We start from the raw sequence: 12635 nt of genomic DNA on the forward strand, positions 1-12635 counted from the left end.
GCTCTGTGGCATGTGGGATCTTCCCGGACCGGGGCACGAACCCGTGTCCCCTGCATCGGCAGGCAGATTCTCAACCACTGCGCCACCAGGGAAGCCCAAGAGGCTGGTTCTTGGTGAAGCTCACCAGGTGGGTTACTGGCCTAGAAAGGTAGATGTAGCCACTCAAGATCCTTCCCAGGCCACGTGCAGGGCATCCGATTGGGACTGGAGGGGAAGAGGCAGGTGCTTGCTTTGTTTGGGGTTGTTTTATTTGTTTGTCTAATAATAGGAAACACTGATATATGTACAAAGGTACTTATATAATCATGTATTCTTTCAACTCTATGAGGTAGGTTCTGTTATTATCATATCCATTTTATGGATGGAGTAATTGAAGCACAAAAAAGTAAAAGTAAATTGCTCGAGGTCACACAGCTAGTAAGTAACAGAGCCAGCACTTGAACCTAGGATGGCCAGCCCCAGAGCCCTTGCACTTAACCATCATGCCTTTTGTTTACAAAGAAAGGAAAGGAGGAACTAGCAAAGAAGATCCAGTAGGAGAGAATTCTCAGAAATAGAAAAAGTTACAGTCAAGGGACATTAGGCCACTTGCCTGAAGACCCACCATCCCAGGAACGAGGAGGGTCAGGGGAAAATCTTGCTGACCAAACTGATGTAGGAATTGCCACCAAAGTCAAGTTGTAGTCAGACCCTCAGGCACACCCTAGAGTACAGTGATCTACTCAAAGGTTGTAGGAACACAGTTAGGAAAGTGAAGGCTTGCAAAAGATAGTGAGGCAACAGAACAGTCTGATTTTTTTTTAAAATCAGACAGAGGCACTAACTAACTAAAGACATGCGTAAGGCAAGTCATCAATATGTCCATTGTAACCTATCATTTTCTGCTATGACCAGACAATTAAATGGAGTACATCTGCAATGGGTAGGCTGCAGGTCACATCCACACGAAGAAGCTTTCCAGGAAGGCCCAGTGGGAGGGGATCTGGTGTGATGGGTGAGGACTTGAGCTCTGGGGTCACAGGCTGAACCAGTCACTTAACTTCTCTAAGCCTCAGTTTCCTCATCTGAAAGTGGAGGTAACCATCCCCACCTGGCAAGGTGTGGCCAAGTCAAAGGAGAGACCACAGGTAAAGCATTAGCATAGGGCAGAGCCTGGCACAGAGTCAGGTTCAGTGAATGGTAGGGCACATTTTTATTATCAGCAGGTCTACTTGATGTGAATTATAAAAAAAGGTTGAGGAACAGGCTGAAGTTAAGTGCATTTCAAAGACACATTGAAGGGGAAATGAAGGCCAGAAAAGCAGAAGGCTCTGAGAAAAGTACATCACAGTAATGCATTTTGATGTCTGTCTATGGTCACATGGGCTAATGTATGAGAAAGTGCTTTGTAAGCCTCGGTGCCCTAGATGATATCATTGCTCTGTGGCTGTGCAGGTCTATGGCAGTGTGTAGGCATGGATGTCCTCACACAGCATGCTAGTTGGACTTCTGATTCCATCTGCAAGTGATGGCAAGTGGAGCTTGGTCACAAGGAGTACTCGTTACTGGAGGACACACGGGTCTGTGTAATCCCGGGAGGGCGGGGGAGTGATCCTACCAACACGGTGACCAAGGCCACTTGGGACGATGGAGAAACCACTCCAAGCACTGGGAAAAAGCCTGGTGAGGAGCCAGAAGGCACAGGTCCTAGAACAAGCACTGAGACACTGGCCAAGTTTTTTAATATCTTGGGCTTTGGTTTACTCATCCTTCAAGTGGATAAAGCAATCCCTGCCCTATCTTCCTCCATGACCCTGGAGGGGATCAATAAAACAATGGATGTGAAAGTGTTTTGTAAACTCTGCAGTGCAAGCACGTGGCAAGGGGTGGGGGAAGTGAGCCATATTTTCACCAATGACATGAGTGAAGAGATAGAGAAAAGGCTCAGACCTTCAGGGAATGAGAGAGGGGCTGGACCCTGGATTGGGAGAGAGAAGCAATGGTGGGATCAATATCTTGGAGAGCCAAGGACCAAGAGGTTAAGGGTCAGTGAGGACAGGCCTGGATCATAGGAAGCTGAGTGTGGTAAGAGTGCGGCTTCATCAGGGTTTGGGTGGAGTAGAGTCAACCCAAGACCACAGTAAATGGAATCCCAGAAGAATTATCTGAAGGTTAAATAGCAAGTCAGTTGACAATCTGGGACCAGAACTCAGGTTTTCCAATGCCCAGTCCTATATATCAGCTTCCCAAATTGGCTCTTTGTGCAGGAAAGAACAGAGGGGCAAGGTGAGCTTTAAGGATGTGATATCACAGGTAAGAAGACCCCCTAATCTAACAACACCTCCCCCAGCTTCCCAACGATGTCTAAATCCCTCCTTTACCAACTCACTCACAGGACTTCAAGAGTCTCAAGGTTGAAGTCACCTAGTACACCTCCCCTCTCAACCTCCAAGGAAGGGTCTGCTGAACAACACTCCAGTGACAAAGCACTCCTCATCATGGTCCATAGCAGAAGGTTCTTCATTAGATCAGGTTGACATATTTGTCTCACTGTAGTTTTCTACCATGTGTCCCAATACACGCATCCAGGTGCTCTGCCATAGGACATCTCTTTGAATAATTGAGGACAGCTCCCATGCCTCTTTCCCCACTATGATTTTCCAGAACACATCTCCCAGGGTTGGTTTTCCAGCATTGTTCCTCTTCACTTCCTGGGTCCACTATTCTGTCTGTTCTCTGTTTGGTCTTCTCCTGAAAGTGTTATCTAACACTGTGTACAATATGCTGGGGGCACAATCATTATAGCAAGTGGATCATTTCCTTCATCCTAGGGTGCCATAGCTGCATCAGTGTGTCCTCAGATCACAATGGTTTTTTCTGCATTTACCATACAGGCTCCCGTGTAACATTGTGTTTACTAAGACACCACTAACTTACACATAGGCTCTACAGAGCACCACCCTTGCATGTCTCACACTCTAGCCTTTAGAGATCTAAGTACAGGACCTCACACTTCTTGCCAGGAAATTTCACCTTTTTACATTCAACCCACAATTCTTAGCAGCCCAGATCTTTCTGGAACCTGGTTCTGTCTCCCCAGTGCATTCTTTCTCCCTCCCAGCTTCTGGCCCCTGCAAAGAGGCCCTTTGCCTCTCTCTCTAAGTCCCTGAGGCCCTCACCAGGCTGGATTCCTCCCCTGGCCATCTGCTCCTTGGAATACATTATCTCACCTTCTTACCCCATGAGGTCTAGAGAGCATAACAACGGCATGGACCATGCTGATACCAGAATGTTAAGGGACTAAAGCAGGGTACCATTCAATTCCAAAGGGCACAGAGAAAAAGGAGATTAAGACAAAGCATTATAAATAGTGGCCTCTGTGTAATGAGACTGTAGGTGACTTTTCCCCATGTTTCATTACATGCTTAATTCAACTAATATTTCATGGAGCCCTTATTGTGTATTTTCCAAATTTTCTATGCTGAGTGTGTTATTTGGAAAACCAGAAAAAATAAAGTGAAAATGAAATGAAAAGAAATAAAGACTCTTTCCCTAGGTGGACCTCTATGACTTCATTCTCTTTGGGAAGGGACATTCAGACCCTCCCTGCACTTAGCTGTCCTGCCTTCCCCCTGCATTTTCCCTCCCGGCCCATGGAGCACAGGGAAATCTCCTCAACTGCCTTGTGGGAACCCAGGCACTCTCCCACCAGCTAGCGAGGAACCTTTGGTCCAGGAAGGGCTATGGCTCCTGGGAAAGAAACACTAGGACCGTGGAGAAGGGGGAGCAATGGGCTTGCCTTGGTGGGTAGCTCAAAGTTCTGGCTGTCACTTCAGGTACCTGCCCCGTGTTGTTTCCGCCGAAAGGAACGCGTTCAAGGCAGTTTTCCTGCCAACAGGTTTTGTAAAAGGTGCGGAGAAAGCGTAAGAGCCATGGCCCCCGGTGGGCACAGTATTCAAAGAGCCTCAAGTGGTGAGGAAAATGGCCCTGCCAGGAGGATGACCCACTTGACCCACTTCCCAGACTTCTCGAGGCCGGACCTGGGGTGCAGGGCTAGGGTTCCCCCCTTTCGTCCTCCTCTCTGAAAGCCAAGTTTGGCCTGAAGTGTCGGGTTCTCAGTTTAGCTGCAAAACCTGGCTCTGGCTTACCCTCCTGAGACCAGCAGAGGGCGCGCGCCACCCGCGAGAAGGAGGTCATCCGCAAGCCCGGAGGGGAGGGCAGGCGCAGAAGGGGAGATTCCCTCCTCCCGAAAACGAGGAGGCAGATCCAGAGCAAAGATAGCGCTGGAGATAGGGGGACGGGGTGGGGAGCGTTTGTGAGTGGGAGTGAGAGAGAAAGTCTGAGTGAAGGTAGGATGGGGAGGAGAGGAGAGGTGGGGAAGGGAATGAAATGGAGGGACTGGGGAAAGATTGAGATGGTATGAAGATGACACAAGGCGGGGTGGAGGTTGGGAGGAGGTGAGGAACTTGCGTAAGGATGGGTGAGATGGGGGAAGGTGGCACGCCGCTGAGCGTTGGGAGGGAAGTTGGGATGGGGTAGGGGGAAGGGGCAAGTGGAAGGCTGGATGAGGCAGGCTGGGCTCGACTGCCAGGTAGGAGGGGCGCTGCAGCAGGATCCCAAGAACTAGAGGCTCCACGCTCCCCTCCAGTAGCACCCAAGCCTGCCTGCCCTCATTCTCTCGAGCTTTTCCTTGGCAGGCCTTTCTGCTCAGGCCTGAGCTGGGCGTTTCACTACCTTTTCCACCCCCCACCCCCCCACCCCCGCCAAGGTTCTGGTGCAGCTAAGAACAGAGAGAAGAGGCAGTGGGGAGCTTGGGAACTTTAATGGGTCTGGAAGGGAATAGAAACACAAGGCAGTCCTGTGGGAGGTTGGGGGCGGGAGGAAGGGGGCCCGGAAGCTACCTAGAAGTGTCGAGGGAGACGCGGCCCTTACCAAGCCCGCTGAGGTGCCAGGGGAGGAGAAGGTGGACTCTGCTGGGCCTCGGCCATACTGGAATCGGGGCAGCTCCGTGGGGGACAAAAAAAAAGAGAGAGAGAGAGAAAATTTGGAATAAGAGAGGGGTCATAATGGAGGGGCTTCCAGGAGCCAGAGGGAAGTACAGATGGAGGGGAGGAAAAATCAGGGGAGACCCGAGAACCCCTTTCGGGGATCTGAGGTCTAGAAGAAGGTTAGAGGAAATGCGGGCACAGTCACCCTCCCTCGGGGGTTGCGGGATGAGGCGGGTGTGTGTGTGGCAAATCCGGTGTTAAAGGAAGATTGAGGCGACTTCAGGCCCCTTCCCCCGGGGCTGGGTGCAGCGGGCGGAGTAAAATCTGAGGTTGAAGGAACAGCGGCGGAGGCGCCGGCCCCTCTCCGGGATGTGGATGGGATTGAGCGAGGCTCTGGGCGTCTGGGAGAGGCCACGGGGCATCCGGCCGCCCCGTCTAGTGGTAATGGCCCCCCAGGTGCGAGGCGGCGGCCACCGCGCCGAAGGGCCCGGACGGGGGCTGCAACCCGGGGCTGGGGTAGAGCGCGGCGGTGGCGGCGGCGGCGGCGGCGGGGCCCGGGCCCGGCCAGTAGGAGAAGCCGGCGGGCGCGACGCCGGCCGAGGCGGCCATGAGGTTGAGTTTGGAGAGGCCGGGGAAGGGCAGTGGGGCCAGGCTGGGGGGCAGCTTGTAAAGCGCGCCGTCCTGGGCGGCGGCGGCCGCGGCGGCGGCGGCGGCGGCCGCGGCGTGAGCGTGCGCGGGGGGCGGCTGGCAGGCCTGCGCCAGGCCCTGGAAGTCGAAGCGGTAGGCGTAGCGTTTGCCGTGCACCTTGCTCATGATGTTCTTGTCGTAGTAGTAGCGCAGCGCGCGGCTCAGCTTGTCGTAGTTCATGTTGGGCTTGCTCTTGCGCTCGCCCCAGCGCCGCGCCACCTCGTCTGGGTCCGTGAGCTTGAACTCGCCGTGGCCACCCTCCCACGCGATGCAGCTGGCGTTCGCGCGGTCAGCCAGCAGCTCCAGCAGAAACTGCCACAGCTGGATCTGGCCGCTGCCTGTGGGGAAGCGGGGCAGTCAGCCACCGGCGGGATGAGGGAGGCTGGCGGCGGAGGAAGAGGTGAGGTGGGAGACGACCTCCCTCCCCCACTCCCCGAGTCGGGGGTGGGGGCCGATGTCAGGGAGGAAAGGGGCACGTCCAGCTGTGTAACTGGGCACAGCTGGAGCGGCCGGCCAGGGAGGGGCTGATCAGCAAAGCCGTCCCTAGCCAGTACCGCGCTTTTGCACAATGGAAACGAGTCTCCCACTAAGAAGGACGCAACCCCGCGGGCGCACAGCTTTGTGAGAACTGGGGGGAGAAGGGGAAGCATCACCTCCTCCGTATAGAGGTAGAGGCGCTCCAAGGCACAGGGCTCTCGGAGGTGAGCAAAGGCGGGGTATCAGCCCTTCGGCTGAGTGCCCTTACTCGGTGCAGAGCCTGCACAACCGCACAGGGTAGCCTGCATAGCTGGTTAGACGGCCACATCGCAGCTGGACCACGTCCAGAGATCCAGAGGGAAGAAGCAGGCCTGCAGCAGGATCATCCGAGCCACCGGACAAGGCATACAGTTGGACCCCCTGCCCGAGGTGGAGACGAGGTGGTGGCTGGCTTCCTCGAGGTACCACATCAGACAAGAATGGGCACAGCGGCTCCCTCAGCGTGAGAGGAATGGCAGCCCCTGAAGTCTCCCCACCCTTGCCAGCGTCTGGTGCTGGGGCTACTCCGGTTCGGCCTCTTTTTTCGAAACAGGCGGGATTCCCAGGGTACCAAGGTGTCATAGTTCCCTGGGGGCGTGATGCGCCGCTCTGAGAAGAGGAGAGGAGACCGGGAAGCCTCTCTGCTTGGCTCCCTGCCTCCTCTCATCTTTGACCAGTCTCCAGACTCTTCCGCCCCGTCTGGATTTGGGGGGTTGCTAGAAACGGCCAGGAGGCTTTCCCGGGTAAGTGGGTAGTGAGAGAGAACTCCTGCTTCTCTGTCTTGGAGCCTCAATCAGACAGTTGGAGAAAGGTCTTGATAGCATTACCGCTCTCCTCCCCGCCTCACACACACTCTTTCAAAATAAAAGGGATTTTCCTCGAAACTGTCTGATTGTTTTAAATTGAGCCTGCTGAAACTCTTCTTTTTTCAACAACTCGCTCAGGACCCAGATGCTGCCCTCCAACATCATTTTGATCCCAGTCCCTCCACACCAGCCCGGTGAGGAGCTGCCTGGCTCCATCCAGGTCAGGAGCGTTGAATTTTAGGGTCGGAAGCAAGAGAAGATTTGGGTAAAAATGTGCATCTGGTACTGAGGGATGTAGAGACGTGGAAGCTCATTCCTGTTGGGTGTTGTGTTCCAGTTTGGATAAAGCAGTTGCCAACCTTGTTTTTCTGGTTACGGTAACTTGGTGAGATCTAGGGTACCGACTGGGTGGGGACCTGTGTGGAGGCTTGGCCTGGAAGGCCGGCCAGGTTCGGCTGCTAACATGGCATAAGCGAGGATAATTTAGCCACCGGCAGAGAGTGGGTGGCCAACCTGGGAATCAACTGCAACGGCCCAGAGGATTTGGCTCACAGAGCCTGGCACGGGCCAGTGGGGCAGGTGAGTGCTGGCCCTGGTGCTAATGGTGACTCGGCCTGGGGTGGCCAGGGAATAATTCTCCGGGTCACCTTTCCGGGCGGTGCCGATGCCTTGGGTTCCCGCTGCCAGTAGGGAAATGACACCAAGCACCTCAGCCCCAGCCCCACAGCAGGAAAAACATTCCCAGCTGAAAAGGGGGTGGGGCAGGATCTTCGTCTGCCCCGGCCTTCGAGTTCAACCCTGGGTCTCAGAAGGTGCGGGAGCCAAAGGCCAAATGAATGTCCCCCCCGCCCCAGCCTCCCCACCATCACTCCCCCGACCCTCTGCTTCCCAAAGCCCAGTATTGCATATCGCTCCCACCCTCTGTTCAGGTGGCAGTGGCGCCTGTCCATATGCGGTGGGCACCCCGGACCCGAGCCACTGTCTTCGCCTCCGCCCGTGCAACCCGCCGGCCAGCTCACCTTTTTGTACGGCGGGGCTCAGTGGCCCCCACCCCGGGCTCTTTCCTTCCTTGAAGAGACCATCTCCGACGGGATCTGCGGCAGCAGGAGAAAACAATCAGGCGGATCCAGGTGGAGGTTGCCGACTTGACAGAAAGGGCCCAGGGCCAAGGCTCAAGGGGGAACAGGGGGGCGCCTTGGCTCCCCGGCGCGAGGTTGGGGGCCCGATCCGTCCGGCTCCTCCTCCCGGAGCCTGGCCCAGGCGCGCGCCGCGCGGAGCCCCTCCATAACGCCCAAGTCAGGAAACGCGTCCAGGAAAAAGGAAATCCGCTTTCTGAACGGGCCGGCGGGAGCCTTATAAAGCCGAGCGGGGTTTGCGCCAGTGAGCCGGAGCGCGCAGGCCCACCGGAGAGGAGAGGGCGCCTGGAAAGCTGGGCTGGTGGGAACGCTCGGAGCACGGAGGTGAGGGGCCACGAGGGCGCACGGGAGACTCCCGGCTGACCACAACCTCCCAACGCTGCGCGCGCACTGAGTCCCCTGCCACACTGTAGACCTCTGCTCCCCCTGCCAGGCTCTTTCAGCCCCTGAGCTGGCGCTCTTGGCTTCCCAGGCTCCCAATCTGCTCACTTCAGGTCCTCTAAACCTCACACTAACACCCCAAAGCGCTCCATCTGCCTTTAAGGTGTCCCAGTGCCCTAGACTGCTCAGTTCTCCCAGCGATCCGATTCTCTGGACCGCGCCCCCTTCCCTTGGACCGCAGTATCCCCTTCCCAAGCCCCAGCCCAGACTTCCCGCCCCGGGTCCTGGTGCCTCCAGCCCCCGGCTGGTCCCTGGTACCTGGCAGGTACATGTTGATCAGCAGGGGCTGGGAGGCGCCGCTCTGTCTCATCGCCGCCAGGGCCTGGGCGGTGGGAGGTGGGGGGGGGTGGTGGGAGAGGGGGATCGCGTCAGGCTTTGCGCTCCGGGGCACCGATCCCCGCCCGAGGCGACAGCGGGTGACAGGGAGAAGGCGCTGGGTCCAGCAAGGCCTGGCGGGAGGGGGCTGCCCGGGTGTGGCGGGGGATGGAGGGGTCCTGGAGCGATGCTCCCAGCTACCAGGCTGCTCGGAACCCTCCGGGCCCTCGCGCGGGCAGGGGCCGCAATTTCCGTTTTAATTAAAGAGCTGCAGCCTCGGCCCCCCGGACCCCGCCCCCGCCCCTCTTATCGCCCCATCGCAATAAAGTCTCCGACTTGACGCGCGGCAGCCAAGCGCACCCGGCAGCCCCCCGCACCCCGCAACCCGGGAGACGCGCGGGGGATGGGCCTGGGCCTCGCGCTCTGACAGGGGTCAGGAGCCCATTTCTTTTCCGCCTCCCTGATTCTGAGCAAACAGGATTGGGGCGGGGTACCCGGCCCCACCTCGGACCCCCGGGGCCACAACGGGGGGTGGGGGGCTCCCTCCTTCTCACCCATCCCCCCCACCTCACCGCTCCACTCTCCTCCCCTCCCCCCACCCCACCCCCACCCGGGTTCCCGTCTCCAGGCTGCGTTATCTGCATCTTCACTTTTAAATTTCCGCTTCCCTCCCTCTCTCCTGTCGCTGCGCTCCGGGTCGGCAGCCGTTGCTCCCTTTATCTACCCCCCTTCCTCCATCCCCGCTACTCCTCCCTCCTCCTCCTCACGCACTCTCTGCTCTTCCCTGGAGACCCGATCTCCTTCCCTCTCTCCCTCTTCCCCGCCCCCCCCCCCGTTTTCCTGCCTTTCCGGGGCTCCCAGGCCTCTGGGCCAGCGCTGGGGCGTCTCCCGCACAACTTTTAGTGGCTTGTCCTTCCTCCCCATCTCTAGGTCGCTCCTTCTTCCATCTAGTCCCTCCTCCTCCCATCTCCCTTCTGTCTCGTCTCTACCTCTCCATCCCATCTCTCTCTTTCCCTTCCTTTTCTCATTCTTCTGTTCTCACTCATTTGTGGCAAATGGTAGGCTCGCGATCCCCCTTCCACCCCCTCAACCATTTCTCTTCTATCTTTCCCCATCCCTTGTCATCCCAGCTTACCACCTACCCTCACAACTCCTCCCATACTGATTATCCCAGAGCTAGGCTGCAGCTGGCACCTTGCTCTAGCAGGAGTAGAGGAGTTAAAACAGGTGCACCCACCGTACAAAGGTCCCCCAACCCAGGGGGAGAGGAAGTAAATACACTCCGAGAAAGGGGCAAAGGGGGGTATTAGCAAAGCTGATGTGGTTCCCAGGGGGCCTGGAGTCTCTGGGTACCTGTGGGGCTTCCTGGCTCTGGAAGGGGCACACTAAGGAGGGATGCTGGCTGAAGATGAGTCTCTGGGACGGGAGCCCACCTGCAGCCATGCAGCACCTGGTGACTCCGGTCAGAATTGGTAATCTTAAGGCCTTTCTCTCCCACTGCTTGACTTCAGGAGGTGAGGAGGTCTGGGACTTCAGGGCACTTGGATCGAAGTGGGCAGGTTTTCTGCAGGACCCGTGGTCCTGGGTTGCCTGACTGAGGATGGCTGGGAAGTCCAGCTGGGGGAAGGGTTTCTGTGGGGCCTCTTGCATTCTTCACTTGCTATAACTCCTGGGGTGTTCCTCCTTGCTGGTGGAGCGTACAAAAATCAGAAGGAACCAAGCAGGAGTGTGGGAGGTGAGTCTAGGGGAAAATGGGGGGGGGGGAGAAATCCCAGGACCCTAGAGGATCCTAAAGGGACAGGGGTGGAGGCTTCAGGATGTGGAGGTGGAATCTGGTGGGGGAAAGATGAGAGGTTGGGATGCTCCCTGGGGACAAAACTCAGGGCTTTGAGGGAGCAGAGGGTCTTGAGGGTCCGGCCGAGGTCTCACTCCCTCTCCTTCATGCTTTCTTGTCACTTCCCCAGATAGAAAATGAGGAACAGGAGGCCAGAGTCGCAAGAGTGGGGAGGCAGCAAGTTTCCCCCACTAATGCTCTGCATGGAAGGCTGAAGGGAGAGGCACTTAGAGTGGGCATCTATCCAGACATCCCAGGTCCGAGCTGGTGACGGATCAGCAGCTCTCACGCTCTGCCCCCACCCCCACCTCACTGAGGACTCAGAGACTGAGGGGCAGGTGGGCTCTGGGAAGAGTTTGTGAGGGAGTGAGGGGCATACCCCTACCTCACCTGGACCTTGGCTGCACCAATGGAAAGGAGATGACCTCCTCTGTCCCCTTCGGCCTTTGGCTGAGTGCAACCAATGAGCAAGTCCAGGCAGCTTCCCTGCCACCCTCCTCCCACCCGGCTGGGTGTGTTCTGCAGACCATCAGCCTGCCCAGAATAGAAGGACGGTAGGAAGGTGAAAACACTCAGGCCCAGCCTGGCCTCTGCGCACCCCTTTCTTATTTGCCGATGTGGGGAGCAGAGTTGGACCCGTGGGTCTAAGAAAACCTAGAAGGTCCCTGCTGGCAAAGGCTACAACAAATATTAGCCACCCCCCCAACTCCTTCGTTGTACAGGTGGGGACACTGAGACCTAGAGACCGAGCGTGCCCTGGTCACGGTCACACTACCAGTTCCTGAAAGCGTCTTGCTGGGTGGTCCTCGTAACCGTGGGCTTTCCTGGAGGGAGGGCAGCTCAGCTGATGGTAGATACCAGATCTCCCTTTGCCCACTGCCTGCCCCCAATACAGGCAGTGCGGAGATGGGCTGCTGGGCTCTGGGGCCAGTTTGTCTGGGTCTCGGCTCAACTCCAGATCCCCCACTTCCTAGCTGTGTGTGGCTTTTGGGGAAGTCACACAACCTCTGTACCTTAGTCTCTTCATCTGTAAAATGGGGATTATGGTACCAACCATACAGAATGATTAAGCTGATATAACACATGCTGAGTGCTCAGACAAAGCGGAATATATTTAGCTGCTGTTACTATTACCGTGCCCCCAAGGGGACAGTTAGGAGCCCTTGACCACACAGGAACCCCAGGCTCCTCTGGAGCCCACAAAGGTTTGGGGCTCTGCTGAGGCCTGAGGCTTTTGGCCACAGCTCAGGTCAGCCTCCGGTTAACAGCCTGGATTTGGGGTCTGGAGCCCTGTGTTCAGGTCCTGGCTTTGTCACCAATTAAGTGGATGACCTCATCAAGGCTTCTCCCTCTCAGAGGAGCTCCAGTTTCTTCATTGGTGAAACGGATGAAGAATGGAAGCCATTAGGAGGATCCAATGTGACAGGGGCGATGGACTTCAGAGCCCATCTAGGTATAAAGCAGAATTCAGACCCCACCTAGAACTCTGTCCTTGGTCCCCTGACCCAACCCTGAAATCCATGGGGAGAGGCAGGGTAGGGAGGTCCTATGGTAACTGCCCTAGTTCTTTTCTGAACCACAAGCATTTTCAGGCAGTTCTCCTTGAATCCTCACAACAACCCTGTGAGAGAGACAAGGCAGGGCTCAATAGCCCCAGTTTACAGGTGAGGGAATTGAGGCTGGGGGATGCTATGTGAGTGGGTCCTGGGTGTTCTGACTTCTGGTCCAGGACGCTTCCCAAGGGAGCAGATGCCTGACTGTGCACAGCTGGGCCCCTGGGAAATGCCCAGGTCCAAATCTGACTTTTCTCCAACATCACTTTGACTCCCCTAGGCTGGGGCAATGATCTGGGCCACCCCTCCCCATGGATAGGTCCACCAGGGGCTTGAAAACTCAAGCATCCCTGAGAGACAGGATGAAGGGCCTCCCAAGG

At 56.7% G+C, this 12635-nt stretch overlaps 1 protein-coding gene across 1 annotated transcript; it reads right to left on the reverse strand.

Moving 5' to 3' along the window:
- Window positions 1-4799: 4799 nt before the first annotated feature.
- Window positions 4800-8863, reverse strand: FEV (FEV transcription factor, ETS family member). Its single transcript, XM_059052889.2, has 3 exons — window positions 8812-8863; window positions 7996-8070; window positions 4800-5992 (listed from the first exon to the last, which is right to left on the reverse strand). The coding sequence occupies exons 1-3, from the start codon at window positions 8861-8863 to the stop codon at window positions 5403-5405; spliced, it is 717 nt and encodes a 238-aa protein (XP_058908872.2). The 3' UTR covers window positions 4800-5402.
- Window positions 8864-12635: the final 3772 nt, after the last annotated feature.

Source organism: Kogia breviceps, chromosome 2 (assembly GCF_026419965.1).
Source record: "Kogia breviceps isolate mKogBre1 chromosome 2, mKogBre1 haplotype 1, whole genome shotgun sequence".
Classification (NCBI taxonomy): domain Eukaryota; kingdom Metazoa; phylum Chordata; class Mammalia; order Artiodactyla; family Physeteridae; genus Kogia; species Kogia breviceps.

Coding starts and splice junctions, on each gene's coding strand:
- FEV (XM_059052889.2), bottom strand. CDS start 8,863: ATGAGACAGAGCGGCGCCTCCCAGCCCCTGCTGATCAACATGTACCTG. Junction 8,071..8,811: donor GATCAACATGTACCTGCCAG/GTACCAGGGACC, acceptor CTGCTGCCGCAG/ATCCCGTCGGAGATGGTCTC. Junction 5,993..7,995: donor GAGCCCCGCCGTACAAAAAG/GTGAGCTGGCCG, acceptor GCTTCCCCACAG/GCAGCGGCCAGATCCAGCTG.